A 25,571-nucleotide genomic window follows, 5' to 3' on the forward strand; every position below is an offset into this window, starting at 1 on the left:
TGCGTGTAAGAACCACCAGTATGCACAAGAAAATTGTCATTTATCACAAGTGTGTATGCACAGCGACCTGTGACGGATTTTGATACATACTACACATTAAAAATTACTCATGCATGGCCACACACATTTACACAAAGAATTGCCTCCAATTTGCCATACATGGTAAACAATTTCCTAGTTGATTTTATGCCTGAGTGTGCAATCTATTATAGTTTCAAAAATACACACTTCCCCACGGACAAGAATAACTTGGCAAATCACATTCTATGCATAGAAACATGCATATGCACGGTTTACGCTCAAACTTACACAAGGTTGATAACTCAGAGCCCAGGAATAAGTAAATTAGTCTCAAATTAACAGTGATTTACCAAAAGCTCTGCTTTGATAAAGCCTTTTGATTATATTGGGGTTTATAAAACGTAGGAGAGTTTATAAAAGCCAATTAAAGGACATTAAATGCCATGCATCTTTTATATTGACACTTCACATAAGGTGACATTTAACGAAAATAGTGAGGCTAAAACCAGTCACACAAAAGCATTTGTTTCACTATTTATGATCCTGTATACCATATTAATTACTGCATTTCTCAAGCCATCACTGGTATTATAATGTGCAATATAAAGATCTATTCTATTGCCCATGTTGTAAAACCTGTTAATAAGGTTCTAATGTTTAACCCCAGAGTGGGCAGGGTGGATTTTCCTCGTTATGCTCCACCACAATGACATATGTAGGTCATCTCTCTATAAACTGCTGCTTGCTCACATTCATGTGCACACACATGACTGATGTGAATAAAGTCTAAAATCCTCCAAAATCCTCTAAAATCTGCAAGGGATAAGGAGCTGATGACCTCAGAAATTAGAAAACAAAAGAAGAAGAAAAATCCCAAGGGTGGAGGTGGATTGTATTCACACATTCACTTACAACTTCGCTTGGTATATGACATCAATGTACATATACACCGATCAGCCATAACATTAAAACCACTGAAAGGTGACGTGAATAACATTGATTCTCTTGTTACAATGGCACCTGTGAAGGGGTGGGATATTTTACGCAGCATGTCAGTGCTCAAAGTTGATGTGTTGGAAGCAGGAAAAATGAGCAAGCGTAAGGATTAGAGAGACTTTGACAAGGCCCAAATTGTGATGGCTAGATGACTGGGTCAGAGCATCTACAAAATGGCAGGTCTTGTGGGGTGTTCCCAGTATGCAATGGTTAGTACCTACCAACAGTGGTCCAAGGAAGGACAACCGTTGAACTGGCGACAGGGTCATGGGCGCCCAAGTCCCACTGATGCGCGTGGGGAGCGAAGGCAAGCCCGTCTGGTCTGATCCCACAGAAAAGCTACTATAAGAGCTCCATATTGCTGAAAAAGTTAATGCTGGCTATGATAGAAAGGTGTCAGAACACACAGAGCATTGCAGCTTGCTGCGTATGGGGCTGCGTAGCCGCAGACCGGTCAGAGAGCCCATGCTGACCCCTGTCCACTGCCAAAATCACCTACAACGGGCAAGTAAGCATCAGAACTGGACCACAGAGCAATGGAAGAAGGTGGCCCAGTCTGATTAATCACATTTTCTTTTACTTCATGTGGATGGCCGGGTGCGTGTGCGTCTCTTACCCGGGGAAGAAACGGCACCAGGATGCACTATGGGAAGTAGGCATGCTGTTGGAGGCAGTGTGATGCTCTGGGCAATGCTCTGCTGGGAAACCTTGGGTCCTGGCATTCATGTGGATGTTACTTTTACACGTACCACCTACCTAAACATTGTTGCAGATCAAGTACACCCCTTCATGGCAAAGGTATTCCCTAATGACAGTGACCTCTTTCAGCAGGATAATGCGCCCTGCCACACTGCAAAGATTGTTCAGGAATCTTTTGAGGATCACGACAGAGTTCAAGGTGTTGACTTGGCCTCCAAATTCCCCAGATCTCAATCCGCTCAAGCATCTGTGGGGTGTGCTGGACAACAAGTCTAATCCATAGAGGCCCCAACTCACAACTTGCAGCACTTAAAGGATCTGCGGCTAACATCTTGGAAATCTTGTGGAGACTGTCTTGTGGAGTCCATGCCTTGACAGGTCAGAGCTGTTCTGACAGAATAAGGGGGACCTATACAATATTAGGCAGGTGGTTTTAAAGTTATGGCTGAGCAATGTAGCAATATACATATAGTACAATTTTTTTTAAATGCTAATACATGGTTAATATAACTAAACTTTAATTAAAAAAAAAAAAAAAAAAAAAAAGTTTTATAAACACCCATTGGGCCATGCCACTCCTGCTAGTGTTTTATCTTACCTTTCAGGGTGTCCTGCTCGGCTCGCATGATGTCAATTAGAGAGTTCTCCAGGGAGTGCATGCTGAAGCCATCAAATGATCGAGTGCGCTCCTGTTAAAAAAAGAAAGAGGGGAAGAATGACCATTAATGTACCAGAAAAAAATGATAAAGGCATTTCTCATTTCCCACAACTCAGTGGGAATATCACCTTCATCCTCACTGTGTTTCAAGCCGGGGGTTCATTCAACTTGTTCTCACTGTTGCAAGGGGCATTGTGAGCTGCAAACAAGCTAAGATCTAAATTAAAACAAAATGGCTGTAAATGGTAGAAGGGGTAAATAATGTCAAGAATGCCAAAAAGCTGGTTCTGCTGATAGCAACTCATAAGCCACTTGTGGGTGAAAATCAGTCTTAATTCACTGTGTTTACACTCACTGTCTACTTTAAGAGGAGCACCTGCACGCCTGCTCATTTATGCAGTTATCCAATCAGCCAATCATGTGGCAGCAGCACAATGCATAAAATCATGCAGATACAGGTCAAGAGCTTCAGTTAATGTTCACATCAAACATGAGAATGGGGGAAAAGTGTGATCTCTGTAACTTTAACCATGGCATGGTTGTTGGTGCCAGATGGGCTGGTTTGAATATTTCAGAAACCACTGATCACCTGGGACAGTCTCTACAGTGTACACAGAACGGTGCAAAAAAACAAAAAAAACACTGAGTGAGTGACAGTTCTGTGGGGGGACCTCTCTTGATGATAAAAGAGGTCAGAGGAAGATGTCCAGATTGCTTCAAGCTGCCAGGAAGATTTGAGCAGAAGTACATATATAGAACTATATAGTAGAACTATAAGTATAACTATTTGAGTAGAACTATAACTAACAAATAATAATCACTCTTTACAACTGTGGTGAGCAGAAAAGCATCTCAGTATCCACAAAACATTGAACCTTGAGGTGAATAGGCTACAACATCAGTAGACCACTCCTGTCAACCAAGAACAAGAATCTGAGGGTATCATGGGCACAGGCTCACCCAAACTGGACAGTTGAAAATTAGAGTGAAAAAAGAAAAAAAAAAAAAAATCACCTGGTCTTTTTCCAGTCCAGTTTCAGTGAGTCTGTGCCTGTCTGTGAGTCCCAGAAGATCAGCAGTTTCTGAAATACTCAAACCAGCCTGGCACCAACAACCATGCCACAGTTAAAGTCACAGAGATCACTGAGATTCTGATGTTGACCTGATTCTTGACCTGTATCTACATGATTTTATGCATTGTGCTGCTGCCACATGATTGGCTGACTGGATAACTGATAAATGAGCAGGTGTACAGGTGTTCCTATTAAAGTGGACGGCGAGTGTATTTAGCCATTGTTTAGTAATTTGAAATTTAACCCATACATGCAATTGAACATTCAATACATATTACATATTTCATTCATTCATCTTGAGTAACCGCTTTATCCTGGTCAGGGTCACGGTAGGCGAGGCAAGGGTCAGAGGCAATCCTGGGAACATTGGGTACAAGATGGGAGAACCCACCCGAGTTGCAACGCCATTCCAGAGCACCACACACACACACACACACACACACACACACACACACACACATTCACAGATAAGGGCAACCAGTGTAACCAGTGTAACCAGTCTGCCTACATGCATGTTTGTGGACAGTGGGAGGAAACCAGGGAACCCAGAGGAAACCCAACTGAACACAGGTAGAACAGAATTGTGAATGAATCAAGATGATGATTAATGTTTCTTGTGCAGCCTTACATCTTATTACACAAGAATAATTTTAAAAAAGAAAAAAGGGGAAAATAATCACACCAGTAACTAAATGTAAAAAGGGGATTTGAAAACAATCTAAATCCAAATCCCCATGTCATATGATTCATACTTTTTCCTATAAATATTTTATTTAATTCTAGAAATATATGGTCGTAATGCATGTGACTGAAGCTAGCCTTTCAGATTTTATATTTATCACATCACTATGACACTGAGTTTTTTCTACATTCATCACATTCTATTCTACTAATACTAACTCCTAATCTCTGCACAAAAAATCTAGAATCTTGCAAAATTGTCATATAACCTTTGATACAACAGTGCATGACGTATGAAAAATACATTCTGTTCATTTGCGATATACTTTCAGTATAATAAAAAAAACAAATGAACCCATCCTGTATCACAGTTAAGGCCTATTCAGGATGATGCCAATGAAAAAAGTATCAAAAACCACACAGAAAACATATCTAATACTCTGACTGGTCATAGTGCTCATAGTGATATTTTGCCTGCAATCCACTGATCAAAATATACTGAATACACTGTACATATATATATAGTAAATATTAAAGGCAGAGCTGCCAATCAATCAGATCTGAGTTGGTCTGGTGGTCAGATGGAAGTCTGTTTGACCATGTACAGACACTGACCCACACTGTCCCTGCCATGTGAAAGCATCTAAAGTTTACAAAAACAAAAGACATCACTATGGATTACCAAGCACTGAAACAGGTTTTCCCAAACAGAGCTGATGACCTTCTTAGCAGGTTTTTCCTGATCCTCAGGCATAATATAAGAAAAATTTACCATTCAAAATCAAGTGCATGATGATCTTTGCACTTAAAATGTAGGTGTATGAACCATTTTTTATCTTGGCACTATGCAGAAATGTTCTTATATGCACTTTCTGCATTGTGCACTTTTGAAACAAAGGTGACGTAAGAGCAGTTGAAACACCATGCCCAGCCCAGCTTAGCAGAGCATAAAGCCTCTTAGCACAACGGTTGCGATTCACTGCAGGCTCATACTCAGATACAGATCTGATATCTGCTCAGATTTCCCAAGCACCAATCAGCTTAGAGAGAATGCGTCTTCACTTAAAGCTATTGCTGCAAATGCAGAATATTAGCCGAGGCCATAGACCATCTTGTGAATCACTGCTCACTACAGTCTGCTGAGAGAACCATGACAGTGTAGTCAAATGCACATGAAGCAAAAAATGGACAGATTTGGCCATGACAAACATCTTTATTTAAATAAATAAATAAATAAATAAATAATAAAAAAAAAGAAGTGATAATAGGCACTTTCACCTTGTTCTGCTGGGAGCTATTTTGGGGTGTCTCTTGTCTCAACAAGGTGAAACTATAATTAGACTACACAGGTCCAACTGTTCTCTGAGGCAGCCAGCTTTAATGCAAAGCCTGTTTTCTACAAGCAAAGTTCGTTATATGTAAAATTCTACATATAAAATTCAGCCTTGATGGATGACCTTGACAAGAAGGATACAGTGAAATAATTAGGAGATGTCAAAAATCCTATTCATCCAAAATATCATGGTGGGAAGGAAAAGGGCTAGGCAGAGCTTTATCACTATTTGGTTGTCTACAGCGTGTCCCAAAAGTCTCCATACATAGGAGAAATTAACACTTTTAAGCAAAATGTCTCAAAATGTCCAAAATCTTTCACACTTAATTTATATTATATATTATTCTTTTCAGATATCCTTTAAGAATGCCTTTGACAAAAGAAGAACGTATTGAAATCGTTCTCATGGCTGAATCGGGAAGCTGTTGCAAGGTTGCTGGACTTTAACAGGAAACATGGCAAGCACATCACACATGACACTGTTGCCAAACTTATTAACAAATTCAAAAAGACTGGACGTGTTGCGGGCCAATCGAGAAGTTGATCTCCACGAACATTCACTGACGAAAGCACAACCGGCGTGGTGCTGGCATACATCGTCGCCTATGTACGGAGACTTTTGGGACACCCTGTGTTAAATGTATTTCAAAGCTTTCCACATCAAATCATTCTAAAGCTTATTAATCCAGTCTCCGAGCATGGGTGCAAAGGCAGGAGGTGAGATATTTTTCCAGGGCAGGGGGAAAAAAGAGTAATTAAACTGGAGCACCAGCTCTCACTCAGAGATGGGTTTAAATAGCTGTAACCTTCACAAGTGTGTCACCTTTTCCATCTAATTCATGCTTAAAAACAGATGATGGTAAACAAAAGCTACTGTGAGGAACATACAGGATGTGTTGGTTCTGAAAAAATTTAATTCTGAATAATACTTAATACTGAACCGGTATCTTGATAGACATTACTGATCAAAACCAGTTAGGTCATATCTTTTTTTTTTTTTTTTAAACTAAACATATGAAAAATATCAGTAAGGTTTTACATATCAGTGCTATTAATGCCTTTTTATTAGGTCAGTTAAACATTTTAAAACTTTGTCCATTGTCATGTTCTCAGTTTTGGTCAAAATCTGATTTTTCATCAATTTTTGTTTGTTTTCCAGAATTCAGTCACAAAGACATCAGACAGGTTTTCCCAGACAACCACACATTTAAGGAAGGAATAACACCATGGTGTTACATGAAAATAATGCACGGCGAGGTGTGTGGTGCAGCATGAGGCTCAAGCAGAGTCATGTTACAGCCGGAACTAGCTGTGCTGATATACGAAAATAATGCATCCCTTCTGACCAACCAGATTCGAACATTCAAACACGCTGTGGTATAAGGTGAAATATTAAAAGGCTGCAACTAAAAATAGGCCTTCTGCATACACAGCCAATCCAAGACCCATGACGGGCACATATCTAAACCCATGCAATCACAAAAGACTTTAGCACAGATTATAGAGAGTTAAGAGGATGCCTGAGGTTTAGAAAGTGACAGACCTGGCTGGCCAATGTGCACAGTACTTGAATTCTAACACAGCCTTAATAGAGCACACCCACCATCAGGGCGAAAACAGCCTCTGCCATGAGGGGAATAGAGAGGGATCATTTAAGGAGAGAAACTGACCTACATCCACAGGTATGCTTCGAGCTATGGCATGGCAAACCAAATTTTTTTTTTTTTTTTTTTTTTATGAAAACAGATTCACATAAAATATTAGTGTTATATATTTTTTTTTTATTACAAGTGATCAACAAAAATATAATGTTAACATTTTTATTAACATTAAATCTAGCTAGATTTAGTGTAGTAGATTTGGTGTTGTTATAAATTTCAGTAACTAGATAATGCTACCCATCTAGTGTAATGTTATTTTCTCTATTCAAAATGTAAACATTTGTAATACCATTTAATTTGATCAGATTAGATCGTCGTAACTACAGCACTATGGTTATGTCTTGTGCTGTTCATGGATGTGATCCCTCCATAATCTGCCCCTCTCTCGCATTCACTCGCACAGGCTTATGGGGAAAGCAAGATGACCACCAAGGCCGCCGGTCTAATCATTCGTGCCAAGCAGTTCTCTCAGAGTTATTAGATAGACAGAAACTTTATTAATCCCTCCAGAGAAAAATCTGCATCAAACATTTCTCAATTTTATGAGCAAGATGTTTCTATAAATAGATTGTAGGGTGCAACATTATTGCTGCCATGTGCATGATTAATATTACAGCATCAAAATTAATGAAACCAAAAACTGGACTCCACTTGGCTCCCTACTACTTACATACGTGCACTACATTTAGTAGGAATACCGACTTCCACAGTCTATGTAGTGTACCATAGGAAGCTGCTTGGCCATCGTGTTTCGACCTCATACAAAGTTTGAGAGTAAAACACAGATGCATCACAATAACATGTACACATGTGCTTGACTTTCCTCAGTGAAAAGATGAGACAATGAAAAGATGAGACAGTGAAAAGATGAGACATGCGACAAGTCCCATTTCAGAGGGATTCACTTAGTGGTAGATTTACTAAGTTATAATTATTATTAAAAATAAGTAACTGTGTTATTAAAAGACACATACTCTCACCAGCCACTTTAATGGAACACTTGTATACCTGCTCATTCGTGCAGTTTCCAGACAATTATGCAGCAGCAGCGCATACAGTGACGTTGATCATGGCAAGGTTGTTGGTGCCAGATAGGCTGGTTTGAGTAGTTTGAGTTATTGAGGTCACAGGAGAATCACCAGACTGGCTAGAGTTGACAGAAAGGCCATGGTAACTAAACTAACTACTCTTTACAACAATGGTGAGCAGAAAAGCATGTCAAAAATGCACATGTTGAACTTGAGGCAGATGGGCTTAAGTGGTATGGGACGAAATGGTGTGGGGAATGTTTTCTTGGCCACAGGCTACCTGAGCATTTTTGCTGACCACATGCATCCCTTTATGGCCACAATTTACTCATCTAATGATGGTTTCTTCCAGCACGTCACAAAGCACAAGTCATCTCAAACAGGTTCCATGAACATGACCATGAGTTCAGTGTACTTCTTGGCCTCAACAGTCACCATATCAGCACCTTTGGGATGTGGTAGAACAGGAGATTTGCAACATGAATGTGCTGTTCATGTTGCACAAATCTAACATGACTCTCACAAATCTCACAAATCTACAGCGATCATGTCAACATGGACCAGAATTTCAAAGGAATGTTTCCAACACCTTGTGGAATCCAAGCCATGAAGAATTCTGAGAAGATGATGTTCTGAGAAAAGGCTTTTTTGCTTTTTTGAAAGCAAAGGAGGCCCAGCCAGTGTGTGTGTGATATACATACATACATATACATATATATGTATATATATATATATATATATATACACATACACACACACACACACACACACACACACACACACACACACAATCACACACACACAGTTCCCTCTGATAGTATTGTAACGGCAAGGCCAATTTTTTTTTCTTTCTGCTATACACTGAAGACAAAAGATGAATGAGACGATAGATGAGCAAAAGAATAGGAACAGATAGTCTTTTAATTTTTAATTAAACTAAATGACACTTCATATGTAGTTGCATATCCCTTGCTTGCAATAACTGCATCAAGCCAGCCACCCACTGACATCACCAAACTATTGCATTCTTCTTTTGTGATGCTTTTCCAGTCTTGTATCGCAGCTTCTTTCAGTTGTTGTCTGTTTTGGGGTGTTTGTCCCTTCAGTCTCCTCTTCGGGAGCTGAAATGCACGCTCAATTGGGGTAAGGGCTGATGATTGACTTTCATTTTTTTTTTTCCCCTGATGAAGTCCATTGTTGTGTTGGCAGTGTGTTTTGGGTCATTGTCTTGCTGCATGACAAAGTTCTTCCCAATTAGATTCAATGCATTTCTCCATAAATTGGCAGACAAAATGTTTCAGTAGACTTTTCAGTCTGCTGCTACCATTATGAGTTACATCAATGAAGATTAATGAGCCTGTTCCAGAGCCTGTTGCAGAAGCCATGCAAGCCCAAGCCATGACACTACCTCCACTGTGCTTGACTGAAGAGCTTGTATGTTATGGATCATAAGTAGATCCTTTCTTTCTCCACTTTCTCTCTGGCCTTTCCATCATTTCGGTAGAGGTTAATCTTGGTTCCAGAACCTTTCTGGATCATCTCTGTATTTCTTTGTGAATTCATATCAGACCATGATGACTCTTACTGTTGAGTGGTTTGCATCTTGTGGTATGGCATCTATATTTCTGTTATGAAAGCCTTCTTCAAACAGTGGATTGTGATATCTTCACCCCTGCCCTGTGGATGTTGTTGGTGATGTCACTGACTATTGTTTTGGGTTTTTCTTCACAGCTCTCACAATGTTTCTGTCATCAACTTCCTTGTTTTCCTTGGCTGTCCTGTTCATTGTCTGGTTGATAGAAACCACTGGTGTACTTTCTTTTTCAGGAGATTCCAAATTGTTGTACTGGCTATGCCCAATGCTTGTGCAATGGCTCTGATCGATTTTCCCACTTTTCTCAGCTTCGAAATGGCTTGCGTTTTTCCCCATTGACAGCTCTCTGGTCTTCATGTTGGTTTCTCCTTTTTAACAAATGCAGTCTTCACAGGCAAAGCCCTGGGCTCAGTCTAAGAGTAGACATTCAGAGCTATTAATTGTTTAAACAATCAATCTAATAGGGCACACCTGGGCAACAAGAAACACCTGTCAGTCACGTGTTTCAATATTTTTGACCACTTGAAAAATGGGTGGGTTCAAACAAAAGGTGCTATGTTGGTAGAGTTGGTGCCATGCTGCCAAGTTGGTAAACACATCTAGATGTAAATATCAGGAAATGAAAGGTGAAATTCTGATCTATCGTCACATTCATCTTTTGATCTCAAACCTGAATGTCTTCAGTGAATAGCCCAGCCATTCCAATACTTTCAGAGGAGACTGTATTTTACAGTATATATAAATGTGTTTATATATATAGTTTTATACATATAAACAAACAAACCAGCTTATTATGTATATATCCTGCCTGCCCCTCTACACTAGTCACAGACTAGGTCCCAGCTCTGCATCCCAGCATTTTTCAACAGTGGAGACTAGCAGAAATCATCTCTTTAACTAACTGTGTGGAACATGGCATGCAAATAGCACAACTGCCTTGACAAATGTTTGCATACTCCATCCTGAGTGCACAGCCAAGCTAGGTACACCTAACTTGAGGACTGTGAAAAGACCTGTGCAACAAATTATTTGCCCTCTGACCCGGGACCCCTGCTACAACAGACAAATAAATTATCTGTCTTCAAAATAAGCAGTGTTAAAAGATCTCACCAGCTATGTTCCAAAGATTTATCAATCCTCATGAACTGTTTATATCTAGTGAAAAATACTCCATACTGTATTCATTATTTTGTTTTACACTTGCCTGTCCATCAATGTGTGTTGTGATGCAAATGCACATGCACAGAATGTATGCACAGATTATGATTAAAAAGTTGGGCCTGGTGATATTAAACGTTTTTCACAGTTATCATATAGAATCTTATTGCGATTTACCCTAAACAGTTTACTCCATATTCTATACCTGCTGTCAGACTAATTGGTTCTCATGTGAACAAGAGAGACACCCTTTCTGTCAACCATATTTGTTTTTCTCTTATGGCCTTTACAGTGTCTTCGCTCCACTAGCCTGTGGGATCTGTCTCCACTGCAATGATAGCTGCATCTCCCATTTCTTATTTTCTCACCAAAAAAAATGCTTAATTAGCTCCACATTTCACCAGCACCAGCATGTGTGTATGTGATGGGACATGACATTTGAACTCATACTGACTTGCAAATAGTCTCATTGCCTGTACAAAATTTACACCTATGAAACAATTTGCATAGACTATCATTTTTTGTGGAGAGAAATTCAAAACTAGATATTCGCGTACATACTACAGATATATACATTTAAGTTAAGTTAGTAATGCATGGTGAACTACTAATTAGCTAGTTAAGTGCATTAATACAGACTAAGGGACACAAACGAGTATATAAATTCCAGGGGAGGGGTGACTTGGTATAGCTAGGGTCCTTATCATCTTCTAAAGAAGTTTATAAATGTAGCACATTGTGTTGACACCCTTCACAAAAAGCGTCCAAAGAGCTGTGAGCTGTGGTAGCACACACTCTCCTGGCAGCACACATAAAGGATATTATTTGAGTTTGGCTAGCACCTGTATTTTCCCTTGATATGTTTAACTGCATAGTGTTTGTGTATTGTGCTAGCAGAAGTTATGACAGCGTTGCACTTCACTTTTAATTCGCTCGGCAAAGTTCTGAAAAGATCATCCATGCAAACAAATTACTCCACCTAGTAACAATTGTTCTACAAACAGTAGAATGTGCCTCAGTCGACGTGTGTGGTGCAGCAGGTGGTGGATTCGGAACAAGTAGCATATGTTATAGTTACAGCATTGAGGTGCATCACACTAGTGCATTAACACAAATACCACATGAAAAATTTTGTCTTTCTATTGAAAAAAATAACACTGGTGACCTCCACATCAGCACCCCATTGAACATACTTATCCCATGGACAACTATGAATAAATTATTATTAGGCTAGACACATGATCAACTTTATCTCTGGTGCCCAAGTGAGTAATTTGTCCACTGCTGTTTAACATATGGACCCCACTCATATTTGATAAAAAAAAAAAAAAAAAATCATACAGTGGGCCTCATTTATCAAGCTTACACATATTTCTCCCTGTCACCATTATTTTAACATGATAATGTGCATGTACTTCACAGGGTTTAGTGAGTTGGTACAAATAGTTCAGTAAGAACATCTATAACATCTGTAAAGCTGTCCACTGTAATGAACTGTAGCATTGGAACTAACTTAAAGAGGCACAGAGCAGCAAGAGACATGTGAGACCAGTGACCTTTCAAAGTATGTTTACATGCATTTCAAACAGAAACAAAGTTTAGAACTGGTAGAGGCAATAATGATTTAATAAATTACTGACTTGCAAAATTAGACCAATTAGAAATTGTAATCATTTTCCCTTCCTGCATTGTTACAGTGACGTCAGTTTAGTTTGTTCAGAAGGTAACCTAACCCCTAGAAAGGAATACAACAATGTCTGATAAATGCATATGTTTGTTTAATAAAATTACATAATGATAATAATAAAACATAACAAAATATGTTGCCCGTCTGTCAAGCTCTTTTGGCCATCTTATTGTATCCTTCGCTCTCTCTACCTTCACCCCACCCCCAGCATCCACAGACAAATCCTGCTCTGGTTGGACTCAAGAGGAGAGGGTTTAAACAGATTACTGATTACTGAACCAGAATCAATCGGCCTTAACGTTGGTGATTTATATTGCAGGACCTTAAAAGGCTGTACGCATCGGTGCTTCCAGGTAGACTCTACAACTACTATGCACCTTGGTCTCACAGTTCATTACGTCCCCATTTTGACAAGCTAAATATTAGGGCTGGCATTTTACAGGCTTCACACAAATTGTTCTGAAACCTTCTATAAATATTCTATAATTACAAATACATTCATAACTGCATTTCAAATATATATCCAGTAAGCAGCAATCGTGTATCAATAGTGTATACATGTGATAGTATAAAAACAAACTTAAATCAGCTGTACAGATACGCCAATAATGGCAAGTTATTTCACAAACCTTTTTTTTTTTTTTTTTTAATTACTACACAAAACATTAAGTCAGTAACATGAGTCTAAATAATAATAACATTATTTAGACTCATGTTTTAATAAAAATAATAATCCAAGATACTGCGTCTCACACAGCAGTATATAAGCCGTGGTTAAAACAAGGGGAAAATAAATAAATAAATAAACATAATCAGTTTTTTTACTTTCAGGGAACTTAGCCTACATTGTAACAAACTAACTTCAAGAGCTGTGCAACAAGTAAAGTAAGACGAGAAATAAAAATAAGGGCTGTAGGTGTTAACCTCAAGCATGTCCGACTTCAGCCCACCCAACATTACACTTTTGTGTTTTCTCTTCCACCTGTCAACAGCTATTTTAAGAAATAATACATTTGAATCCAAATTTGAACACACAGTGCACTGTATATGGTGGAAAACCATTATTTCATTGCCTATGGGGTGCATTTATACACGGAGTAGGAATATAAAACTAAAGCCTCTGGATAGTATATAGAGAAACGAATACCAGTTCAACGAATGAATACTCAAGTAATCAAATTATTCAGGCCAACTCAACTACACAACACAGACATCGACCTGAGCTGGAAGTGGGGACCTTGGAGCCGTGAGGTGGCAACTCTACCCACTGTGCCTTAATTTATATCCATGCAAACCTAAATTTCTCCGAAATTAGATGAGGACTCATTTACTGCTCATGATATCACACTGTCTTACTAGTCTAATCTCTAGTGAGAGGGTTTGTATTTTGAGATGACGTCAGTCATAATTCAGCCATCTGCAAAACTAGAAAGACAGAGCTCCATTAGTCATCAATGCCTTTGTCTTCAGACCACCATCTAAAACAGTTAAATCTTTGTCAGGAAACTAAACGGCAAATTGACTCAAAAAAAAAAAAAAAAAAAAAAAAGGAGTGGATTAGTCGTATTTAATGATCTGTTTAAATTCCGATTTCACTAATTTTCCTACACATACCTGGAAGGGAAAGACATTGTCGCTACGGCCAACGGTCTCATCCATCCAGGTCTTCGGGGTGAATGTGGTGCCAGGGCGGGTGTACTTCTGCGAGGCTGAGTGATTGTTTGGGAAGGTCTTCTTGAGTGGTGAGACAGAGCTGAGTGGAGTCACGGCACCATTCAAGCCACGGCGGAAGTCAGCACCCCGAGACCCTCCCCAGCCAGTGCCGGAGCCATATGCACCACCGCCTGGACTCCAGGAGGCTGAAGAAGGCGAGGGCGAGGGGCTCGGGTACGCACCCCAGGGGGAGGGTGGTTTGCTCAGGCCGCTGGAGAGATGAGGAAGTTGGCCAAAGGTGGCACCACGATGGGGGAAGGGTGGAGGGTTATGAGGGCTGGCTGGGGAGCGACGGTGCTGCTGGAAGTGCGGATGGGGCGGAGGAGCATGGTGCTGAGACACAGCACCGATCTGAGGAGAGAAGCTGCCGCCGAAGCCTGGGCCTACGTGGTGAGAGAAGTTCTGGAATAGCAGTGGGCCATTGCTGGCCGGGGTAAAGAAACCCACATCCTCGTTGACAATGGCGGATGGGGTTGGCGCAATGGCAGCGGACCAGTTGTTGAAGCTGGTCAAGGAGGATGAGGAAGTACTGGACTGGACAGCTGTGCCCAGACCGGATGGTTCTTGATAGTCAAAGGGTGACAGGACAGGGGACTCGAGGCGCAGCTTCTCCTTACCATTAGTGCCCTCGGATGTGCCATTCTCAGGTTTGCTCTCTTCAGAGCGAGCTTTCTCAAGCTCTGAGATGATGCCGCCCTCCTGGTGCACCGGGGAGAGCTGCTGCTGCTTGTCTTGCGTCTCTTGCAGCTCCTGCTGCTGGGCTTTGGGTTTGTCAGTGCCCATATCATCTTGCATGTTGTTATGGGCTGTGGCCGCTGGGAACAGCCAGGGAGACCCGGCGGTGCTGCCATTTCCAGCTGTGGTGCTGTTTATAAAAGCAGCAGGGCTCGGCGTTACGTTCTGATGATGGTGAGGAGGTTGCAGATGTGGGTGAATTCGTACAGGGAAAGCAGACTTGTTGCCAGTGTTGTTTTGTACCAAGACTCCAAACCCGTAATCCCCCATTTATGTTTTCCAGTCAAGACTGCCACACGGTATTCTTATCCTAAAACAAATCAAAATGTTCAGTTAATTTCCACAGGAATAGCTAGGAGCAGCTCAACCGCTGGTCCACGTTGACATAAACATATAACACATAACATCCTGGTAGAGTGCTCTGGAAAATACTAATACTAAAACTAATCCCGAGCAGTAGTTTTGTTTTTTCACTCATTATTAATATTTTTTTTTTATAGAGTTTGTTGAAATTTGCAGGTTGCTCGTCGCCTCGTAGCGCTAATTATAGGCTCGTGACGTCTCCGCTGCTGCTGCTAGCAGCCGGCTAACTGCCTCGACCCGGCAGCTCGACACGACTAGCCTGCTAATAGGCTAGCTGAAGAGAAAAGGCCGGACCACGAAACCTAGCTGCAAATACTACGACTCATTATTACTGTACTTTTAGATTATATAGTGAGAGAGAGAAATACTGAGGTAGCTAGAGCGTTACGGGTCCTGAGAGGGTCCTTTTCCTTCCCTTTTCACAGCGAGCGACGCTGGTTATCTCGCGAGCTCAGAAAAATGATGACGTCTTCTAATTTCACAGGCATTTCGTAGCACAATTTTTAGAATTAACGCATATAACAGCACCTGCCCCGTGATCAGATGGAAGATTGACACAGAGAATATTGACACTGCGATGATAAAGTAAATAATTAAATTCACTTTTCACCTTACTGGCTACCCTTGGTCCAAGGCGATGACTGTGAAAGATCCGCTCCAATGCGACAAGCGCAGACTATTCTGTGCTTCTTCAATGACAGCTCGATTTATGTCACGAGTTAGTCAAACAGGTCTTTTGTATCTTCCAGCAGTCTGGCTTAGCGACAGCTTCCCAGATTTTTCTTCCTCGTCTTGACGTGTCCTGTCTTCTCAATGACACAGCCCTTCTCTTCGCTAGCAGGCTGCTAACCTCAGGCTTTCACCGAACAGCGTTACGTCATTGAATTAACGATATAAATAGTCGAGTTCGTTTTATTCATGAGCTGCAGTCAAATTCATCGATGGTTTCATTGTTTAAATGTTTTCTCTATTTTTGAGCCAGCGGTCTGTCTCCCTTCCTGCTACGCCGCTGCTGTCCGTCTCAGAAACCTGCTGTAGCCAAAATGACAAGGAGACTGGTCGCGAGACACTTCCGGTAGAAACCCCGCCCCTTCACAAAACCCCTCCCACAATCGACACGAGACGCTCTGTTTCCCCCACGCTCGTTTTTGATTGGGCAGAGCAAAAGGTAGCCACGCCCATCTATTTCTAACATAGTGGCGATTCATAAAGAGCTCTCTGCCCTTTAAGGTAATCTGACTACTGACGTCCCGCCCCTCTTTCTTAAATCTCCGCCTGGTAAGGTCTTAACGGGACCTTTCCACTTTAAAGGGATTCAGATAAGCTTCTATGACATGATTATATGACATGATTATACACTATAAGGCCAACAGTATGTGGACACCTGACCATCACACCCATATGTGCTTCTTCCCCAAACTGTTGCCACAAAGCTGGAAGCACACAATTGTACAGAATGAACTTTGTATGCTCTAGGATTACAATTTCACTTTCCTGGAACTAAGAAGCACAAACCTGTTCCAGCATGACAATTCCCCTGTATGCAGATTGAGCTCCATGAAGACAGGGTTTAGTCCATTGGCCTTCACAGAGCCCTGACCTCAACCCCACCGAACACCTTTGAGATTAATTCAAATGCTGACTGCACCCCAGGCCTCCTCACCCAACACCAGTACCTGACCTCACTAATGCTCTTGTGGCTGAATGAGCAAATTCCCACAGCCATGCTCCAAAATCTAGCGGAAAGGCTTTGTAAAAGGTTATTATAACAGCAAAAGGGGGAATAAATCTAGAATGGGATGTTCAGAAAGCACATATGGGTGTTATGGTCAGGCGGTCTCAAGCTTTTAGGCCATATAGTGTATGACTTTGTTAGCATTAATGCAAGATAAAATCATATAATGCACAATTTAAAATCTGCCAAGCTGCTACAGTGTGTAGGCTATTTTTACAGTCTTTACATTACATACAAAAATGATTGAAAAGCTTACTTATAATGTTTGAAAGTATTTTTATTGTACTCCTGCTCATTTCAATTTATGTTAAGTGACTGTCTGAAGAAGAATTCTTTATCCAGATAAAAAGACTCTTATCTCACACATCCATGTATCTTTGCCTACATAATCTTGCAATTTGAATGATTTGACTTTGCAGATGTTTCTGTCCTCTAATAATAAGTGTGTGTGTGTATGTGTGTGTATGTGTGTGCTTTGCTATGGCATTAGAAGTAAAACAGCGGGAGTGGGTAGCCCTCTGTTTGTGCTCTTTGGCTATGTTTTATGCAAACTGGACCAGTCTCATTTCCACCAAATGGATGGCTCAGAGAGAAAAAGAATAGGAAGAACAGGAGTTCCATGCACAACAGCTGTGTTCACAGACAGAGATCTCATTAGGGCCTGGAACTGCCGCCACCGCTGCTATTTTCATCCCGGAATGGCATGTTGGAACTGCCATGCTAGGCTCTTAAAATAGTGTGTTGGTTGCATTTTTTGGTCCAAAGACAATGCGCATGAAATAAGGTTCAAGGTTATTGAAATCTATGGACACATAGAGAAAAGTCTGTGAACTTAGTATAATGTGTAGTTATTACTGTCATTTAACTAAAAAGGTGTAAATCCATCACCATTATGGTAATTCTACTCTAGTTCATTTTATATTCCTTCTACTTTTTTCTGTGTTTTCTCTGCATTAACTACATACAATGTGTTATAGGTGAGTTTAATAGTCACCTTATTAAAACCGACAATTAATAGACCAATCACTTCTGCCAGTCTATATCACATAACACAGTTTCTAATTCCCTCCAAGCCAGAGCTAGCTTGATTAATCATTCATTGTAATGACTGAAGGATGGCTATTTGAAATCCATATTCCTCTCCAGGGTTAGAATGCATGTGAGGTGTATATTGCAAGGCGGTAGACTAAACCACATGGATATTTCTCTTTAGACACAGGAACATCTCTCCTCACCAACCCATCTGGAATACTTCCATGCAAACATATGCAGATGGTAAAGCACATTTACATGCATCTGGACTATTTGAATACGTAAGCTTGGTGATATGGGGCTTGGAGTGTCTGCATTGTTTCTTTCAAAGCCCATATTCCATCATTGCAGATGCAGCTTTGTTTTTATGTGGCTGCGGATCCAGAGCAACTATGAATAATACATTAAATCAATTTAAAAATTAATCATCCCTACCTAAGGCATAATTATGGTGCGATACACTGCTGGAGAGGGGAGAGCAGAGATATGACAAACCAGCATCGTTTTGTGTAATATCATTTCGTTTTTGTGGTCTGAAATATTTAGGAAGAGTACACGAATCAAAACAAAGCAATACGAATCAAACAGCACCAGATCCTTTTCCTGCTTCCAACAGCCACCATCATCACTCAGCCAAAGGGAGGGGGCGAGCCAAAATGGCTGCCCTGCAGGTAGCATTTTCCATGCTGCTGCAACAGAAATGGCTCTGTGTTCTTCACTTAATCATCTGGAGTTCACAGAAGCTCAGTTTATGTCCTGAACTGCTATCTCTTATTTATTCCTAGAGGTTCAACACTCAATCTTCAACACTCAAGCCTAGTTCATCAGAGCTGGTCACTCAAAGGTTATGTGATTTATCTGTCTGGCTAAATTGCTCACCACAGTGTTCTGAACTTATGCATATTGTTCTCTGTATGTTTGTTCTCCCAGGGTTCCCTGAGGGACACAATCCTAATTAAGCCAAAGAGGCAGCACGTCGGCCCGTTTGTGGGGAAAAGGGAATGTGGCTCAGCTTGTACACGTGTCAGAGAGGCATTTGTGATTTCATTAGTCCTCTGGGTTCTGTGAAGGATAGATAAATGATAGAGGAGCAGCTGGATGTGTTTGTGTGTGTGTCTGTGTGTGTGTGTGTGTGTGTGTCTATGTTCACACTTGGGAGGAAGCTGCATGTTTGTGCATTTCTATATGCATCAAAATATGATGCCACCCAAGAAAACCAAATCTGGTGGAAAATTAAAGCCCAGGTTTTCTCAGCTGATTTGTTGTGTTATAGTTACACCAACTCACATACTGTAAACATAAAACATTTAAAAAATAGTTAGCAGCTTATTGAGATACCTTTCGAACAGGCCTCATCCATTCTGCTGTGTACGCCACCCCCTACTCTTATATATAGTGCTGATGTAGCTAAACAGCCCAGGCTTCAGATGGTAAAATGCTGAGTCAGGCAAGCCTGCACCATCCTCCACCACAGCAGAGGTGCACTGTGTACAGCCTCATCAATAATGAAACATCCTGTCAAACTGCTCCAGCCAGGGTCTGTCTCTCTCTCTCTCTCTCTCTCTCTCTCTCTAAAGATCGCCTTATCATCACCTACTGCAGTGTTTGGTTTCCACTGAGTGTATGCTGGCATTTAGGAAGGTGAAAAGGCCCAAAGCAGGACTAATGCATATCCATACCATCATACCATTCTGATTAAAATTCAATCCTATTATTGACAAACTAATTTTGATACAAGAGAACTGATACAAGAGAACAGAATGAGGATGGATCTCCTAACAGTTAAAAAACAGGTTAGGTCTTGATGATGATATGAAATTGTTTAAAAAGACTGTTACAAAGATGGACGTTTCAGTAGCTTTCATTTTCAAGTCCTTCTGTTTTTCCAGAGTTAACGTGCATTCCTAATAATCCTGATGTCGACTTAACACAACCTCATTGCCCACAGAATGTTGCAGCTCATTCACTGGTGCATGGATAACTGTGTTTGTTACCGCTTTAAAAAGATTTAAAAGTAATCAAAAAAATAGAAAAAAAGTATACAGTCTACCTTTTAAAATTACTTCTCGGAAAAATTGCATATGAAAAAAAATCAGAAACCATATTTGATTTTCCATACTGGTCCTATCCTTCTGTTCTTTTTTTTGAACAGTTAAAAATATAACAGGTGGTCCATTAGATTGACCAAAATATACTGAAATTGCAAATAACATATGGGTTAAAAATTCAGATAATGAGACATACAATGACTGGGTTATCAAATAACACCTTCTCAACAAGCAAAAATAAATCACAACACCATTGTTCTTGGTCAATTAAGATCAATACCAGAAAAATCAATGTGAAGCCTTTAAACAAATTTTTAATGACAAATTCAGTGCTCCCAAAAATGAAGGCAAAGAAGCAAATGAAGAAAGAAAACAAGTTCTTTATCTTCTCCTGTTGCCATGAAAACAGATATTTCTCTGCAATGTTATATCTGCAGAAAATCACTTTATCATTTATCAGTTTCTAGTGTGCACATAGAATCATATTTATATGGTCCAGGCCCAAATATGACACCACAAGTGACATCAATTCTTGGGTGGTTTGTATTATGCTTGAGCTTGGGGAGAACTCAAGCACAATATAATATAATAGGACCTGAAATGATGCTAGCCAATGCACAAGCTTGTCATTACCTTAGCACAATGCAATATGTAATAAACCACACAAATCCATGAACCCTACAAAACATAACATAAAGAACCCTACAAATGAACCTCAGTCCCCAAATAGACATACACTCCAAGAACATATCCATTTTTTTTAATCAAAGCATACAATACCTTGCACTCCCAACTCATCCCAGTTTCATAATCAGTAACAGCTCTGGATCTCCATGAATGACCCCCTGTCATTCCGCCCACCAGCATTCATGCATATTTTCATCTCCTCTTCATTGGGAAGTAGACACATTGAACCCTCCTTTGTAGCTGTTGCCATGGATGGGTCATTCAAAGGTCACCCTGCTTTAGATCAATATTTAAAGCTATCAAATTGATCACAATAGGTGGTCATCAATGCATCTATATTGACCCATAGGACTGGGCATACTCCATTTTCTCCATCCTTCAGTAGCAGGATGGAGAATAACTAATTAGAGAATCAATAAAAAAGCAACTGCCATTACTGCTTGAAATAACTTCTTTCACAAGGGTAAAAAGTCTTTCACAAGGCTAAAATATCTTCAGAACACTTTTCTTCATTTGCAAGCATACACTATGTACATCCTGGAACTGAGCATTTTTTTCAGTAATTACCAGCATAGTCACAATCGTCTATGAAATTACATTAGCCGCATAATAACTTAAAGAAAAATAGCATTTCTAAATATGAACTTCATTAGTGCATTGTAGTTTGATACACATGCAGGCAGCCTAACAACATACAGTTTAACCCTCTTCTGTATTCTATAGAATATATTCATGGTTAATAAATCTTCCATTAAAATATGAAATGTATTAAAGTGAAGTGGTGTTACATGATCCCCTTGTTGAATAGTTTATTTCCCTTTTATTTCTATGCATCATATATTTTATTTTTGGAATTTATTAGACAGGGAAATGCTTGATACATATTTAATACACTTTTTAAAATGTATATCGCTATCTGGCTGGCTTCCCCTGCTGCTGTCAGACAGAATATTGGCTACAGGCTTTGTGTCCTTCCCTTTAGGCACTGAGTGGTCTCTGATGCTGCTGAAGACTTCTGTGCCAACGGCAGGATGGAGACCATTGTAAGCGGCACAGAGGAGGACAGTGCGTGGTACATGTCAGCTGCCTGGCACTGAAGAAAGGCTTGCCAGCTTCAATTGCTCCAGGTCTTCTGTGTATAGACTAATTATGCCAAGAACAACTAAGTGAAAGTGGCTTAAGCAGCCAACATTATAAAAACATGAATGCTCCTTTACTATAAATGAAGTGCAAGCCAAGCCATTGTATGGTTAAGTCCACAAACCTCATTAATACCTCTCCATTAAAACAATAAAAGAAGGATATCCTACTTGTATTTGAGGTTCAAATATTGTCAGGAACAAAACCTCTGTAGCTCTTTGCACAAGCCGAAAGCTGCAAGGTTATTAAAAGCTAGGATGTATTTCTATTACTAAAGGCTTTTGTGACAAAAGTGACCAGCTCTCTTTCACATGCAGCCATTATCGTGACAAACGTAACTGTAATCAAATTGTTGAGGAAGGGTATTATTTCAGCTCCAGTACCTGAGTACATTTCAAAGTAAAGGCAACAAGCAAAGGCATCAAGCACATCAACAATAAGGTCCCAAAGTTGTTACTTGCAGTGCTTTGCATAAGTATTCACCTCCTTTACTTTTTCCACATTTTGTAGTGTTACAACTAGGAGCTGAAATTAAGATAATATGTCATGAACCTTCCTAAAATTGCCCATAATATTAAAGTGTGAGAGGGAATCAATATTGTTTGCCAATTTATTTATAGATATAAAATATAAAAGTTGTGATTTCATAAGTATTCTCCCACATTGCTGTGAAATCCCTGAATTAGTTGTGCTGCATCCAGGTGCCATCAGAATTCACTTAATCATGTGAATGGAGTGCAGCCGGGAGCAAAAGTGTCATGTGATCTCAATATAAATACACATATTCCTGGAAGGCCCCAGAGTTTGTTTGACAACATGCCTAATCAAAAGCAAGCTATCAAAACAAGTCCAGGACATGTTCTTGAAAAGTATCAATCAGAGATTAGTTCTAAAAAAAATTGTAACAAGAATACTGCACAACCATGAGTCAGTAAAGCATGGTGATGGGACCATCATGTTGTGGCAGTGCTTTTAATCAGAAGGGACTGGGAAATTTGTCAGGTTTGAGAGAAAGATGGATGGAATCAAAGACATGGCAATCCTAAAACCTGTTCCAGTGTACATGAGAGGTGGGAAAGCTTCCATCAGCTTCCATCAGGACAGCAACCATAACCATGCTGCCAAAGCTACACTGGAGTGGTTCAAAACCAAGAACCTGAATGTGTTTTGAACGGCCCAGTCAAAGCCCAGATCTCAATCCAATTGAGAATCTGTGGAAAGACTTGAAAATTGCTGTTCACCAACAGTCTCCATCCAGTCTGACAGGGCTTGAGCAATTTTGCCAAGAAGATTGGGCAAAATAAAATGATCGAGATGTGCAAATCTGATAGATAGGAGTGGAAAATGCTTAAGTAATTGTACTTTGTTACTATACTTAAGTATTATTTTGCCATATTTATACTTAGCTTGAGTATTATTCAATTTAAATACTTGTACTCTTACTTAAAAAAAATGTAGCAAACATAAATTGGCTAGGCAACAATTCAGATTCTAAATAAGGGTAAATACTGGTTATTTTTATTGGATATTTTACTTCTGATTAATTCATTAGCAAATTATGTAGTGTTAGTCATGCGTATGACAAGCAAACATACAGAGATGATGTTTTCAGGCAAAATAGTGCAGTCACTTCGAAATGAAACTAATCATTTAACAGTTTTAGATCAGTAATAAAAGTTGCTTTTCACATGAAAATATGACATTAACATACAGTAATGTCACCAGTTAAAACATTTTCTTATTGCTGTTTATACTTGAAATACTTTAATTTAGAAAAGAATAATTAATTTATAGGTCACAACTTTTCTACTTTCATTTAGTAGAATAGATTTTTTTTTTGCTGGATACTTCCACTTTTAATGGAGTAAGAGTTTGACACATTATCTATACTTTCAGTAAATATAATTCCTCAGTACTTTTTCCACCCCTGCTGATGTATCCCAGAAGACAGCCAAAGGTGGCTCAAATATTGACAAAGGGACTGAATACTTACGCAACCAACAGATGTCTGCTTTATTTGTTTAATTAACCTTTGTTTCACAAAAAAAAATTCTTCCAAATGTAGACTTATTAAGTAAATCAAATGGTAAAAATGGGAAAGTTCAGTTACCTACACATCTGACTACCTCTGTGTTATTGAAATGCCCATACTCCAGACATGCAAAGGACTTTACAAGGAACCCAGTAAGTACAAGACACAAGACAAACAAGACTAACTTCCCTCACATAAGCCTAATTGTAGTTCAGGAGGAGAAAGAGACAGACATTTTGGTGTACAGAGAAGGAAAGATAAAGCTAGATAGTGAAGTAGAGGCTCACTGCACACAGTGAGATGGAAGAGCAGAGTGCTTTTATTGCATCATGCTGCTCTGCTATGCTGTTTGACAAAATAGAAACCAAAAAATCAGGCAATTTGCAATTCTTTTTGAACTGAGGAATCAGGGGCATTAAATTCAACTCCAAAGGGACCTGCGTGAAACAGTTTTCCAACAGTAACCTGTCAAGCTCTATGGCCAACCACTACAGAAGTAACTAGAAAAGCCTTATTTCTGATATGGTTATGGAATTATAAAGGGCTCTTTGTTCCCAAGCAGCTTTCATACTACAGACATATTTAAGGTTGACATTGCTTTTCTTGGAATATAAAGATCTTTATCTTTAGAAAAGGTATTTAAACAGCACCAATCGTCTCAACAAAACGTCCAATTCAGTTTCACGCCATCTCTACTGACCACAGTTGTCACCTAGGCCTATCACCAGAGACAAACATTACAAACAGTACTGTGGCCAAGAAACTGCACAGTCATCCTCAACAACAAGGCTATTTTGTCTCCAGAGTCATGCTTCACTGGTGTAGTGTGTCAAGCTCACTACTAAGTTACTCCTCTCCAAGAATGTTTCAGCCTGCATTAATTAACACCCTAAAAACACTTTATAAACTCTTTCAACTTCAAAAACATCAGCATGGCAGAGCAATGCATTGTGGAAAGAAACGGATTCTCACAGGTGTTTGACATGCCCATGCATCATGCCGAGAAAGCCGTGAATGTGTTGTGTGTCTCTATCATGGTGTATCAACAGTGTGTTAGGAGAGCAGAGGGAGTCTGTTGGCAAAGCCATAATTAGCATTACAATATCAGTGGAGCGACGTGGATGGTGAGCAGTGTATTTGTGGCCCCGGCCCCTGCGTGAGTCATCGTTCAAACAAGCGTCACACTCCAGCAAAGTCACTCCACTGACGCCAAATTCTTCGAGGTCACACGACTGCCATCCCCCAGCTTGTTCTCCATGGCAACTGGAGCACTAGTCCACATCCAGAATACTCGGCTCAACAGACACAAGCAGAGAAATGAAAATGAGGGAAGATGGTTGACACATCTGCCCTTGACAGCCTGTTTCTTAACCCATATTTTGTTCCCTACTTATCAATGAATAATAAGATGATGGATGATTATGGAGGAATGATATAAGCCTTTGAGCAACACAATAGCAATATTTATTCTAAAATACCTTGTCTAAAATATTCCTC

The 25,571-nt window shown here is 39.9% G+C and overlaps 1 protein-coding gene across 8 annotated transcripts in view; it reads right to left on the reverse strand.

Annotated features, from left to right (window-relative positions):
- Window positions 1–25,571, reverse strand: part of cpeb4b (cytoplasmic polyadenylation element binding protein 4b) — a 37,330-nt gene that overhangs the window by 10,616 nt on the left and 1,143 nt on the right. For 5 of the 8 annotated variants that reach the window (XR_003404381.3, XR_003404380.3, XM_026940936.3 and 2 more), the window contains exons 1-3: window positions 16,011–16,465; window positions 14,204–15,347; window positions 2,315–2,405 (exon numbers count right to left, since the gene is read on the reverse strand). Coding sequence is in view for 6 of the 8 variants with exons in the window: in XM_026940936.3 (XP_026796737.1) it covers window positions 2,315–2,405; window positions 14,204–15,307 (1,195 nt within the window). In the remaining 2 variants the exon portion in view is untranslated. Of the gene's footprint in view, window positions 1–2,314; window positions 2,406–14,203; window positions 15,348–16,010; window positions 16,466–25,571 lie in introns of those variants that run through there. The other 3 variants (XM_026940938.3, XM_026940937.3, XM_034311076.2) reach the window with 2 other exon arrangements.

Source organism: Pangasianodon hypophthalmus, chromosome 15, assembly GCF_027358585.1.
Source record: "Pangasianodon hypophthalmus isolate fPanHyp1 chromosome 15, fPanHyp1.pri, whole genome shotgun sequence".
NCBI classification, from domain to species: domain Eukaryota; kingdom Metazoa; phylum Chordata; class Actinopteri; order Siluriformes; family Pangasiidae; genus Pangasianodon; species Pangasianodon hypophthalmus.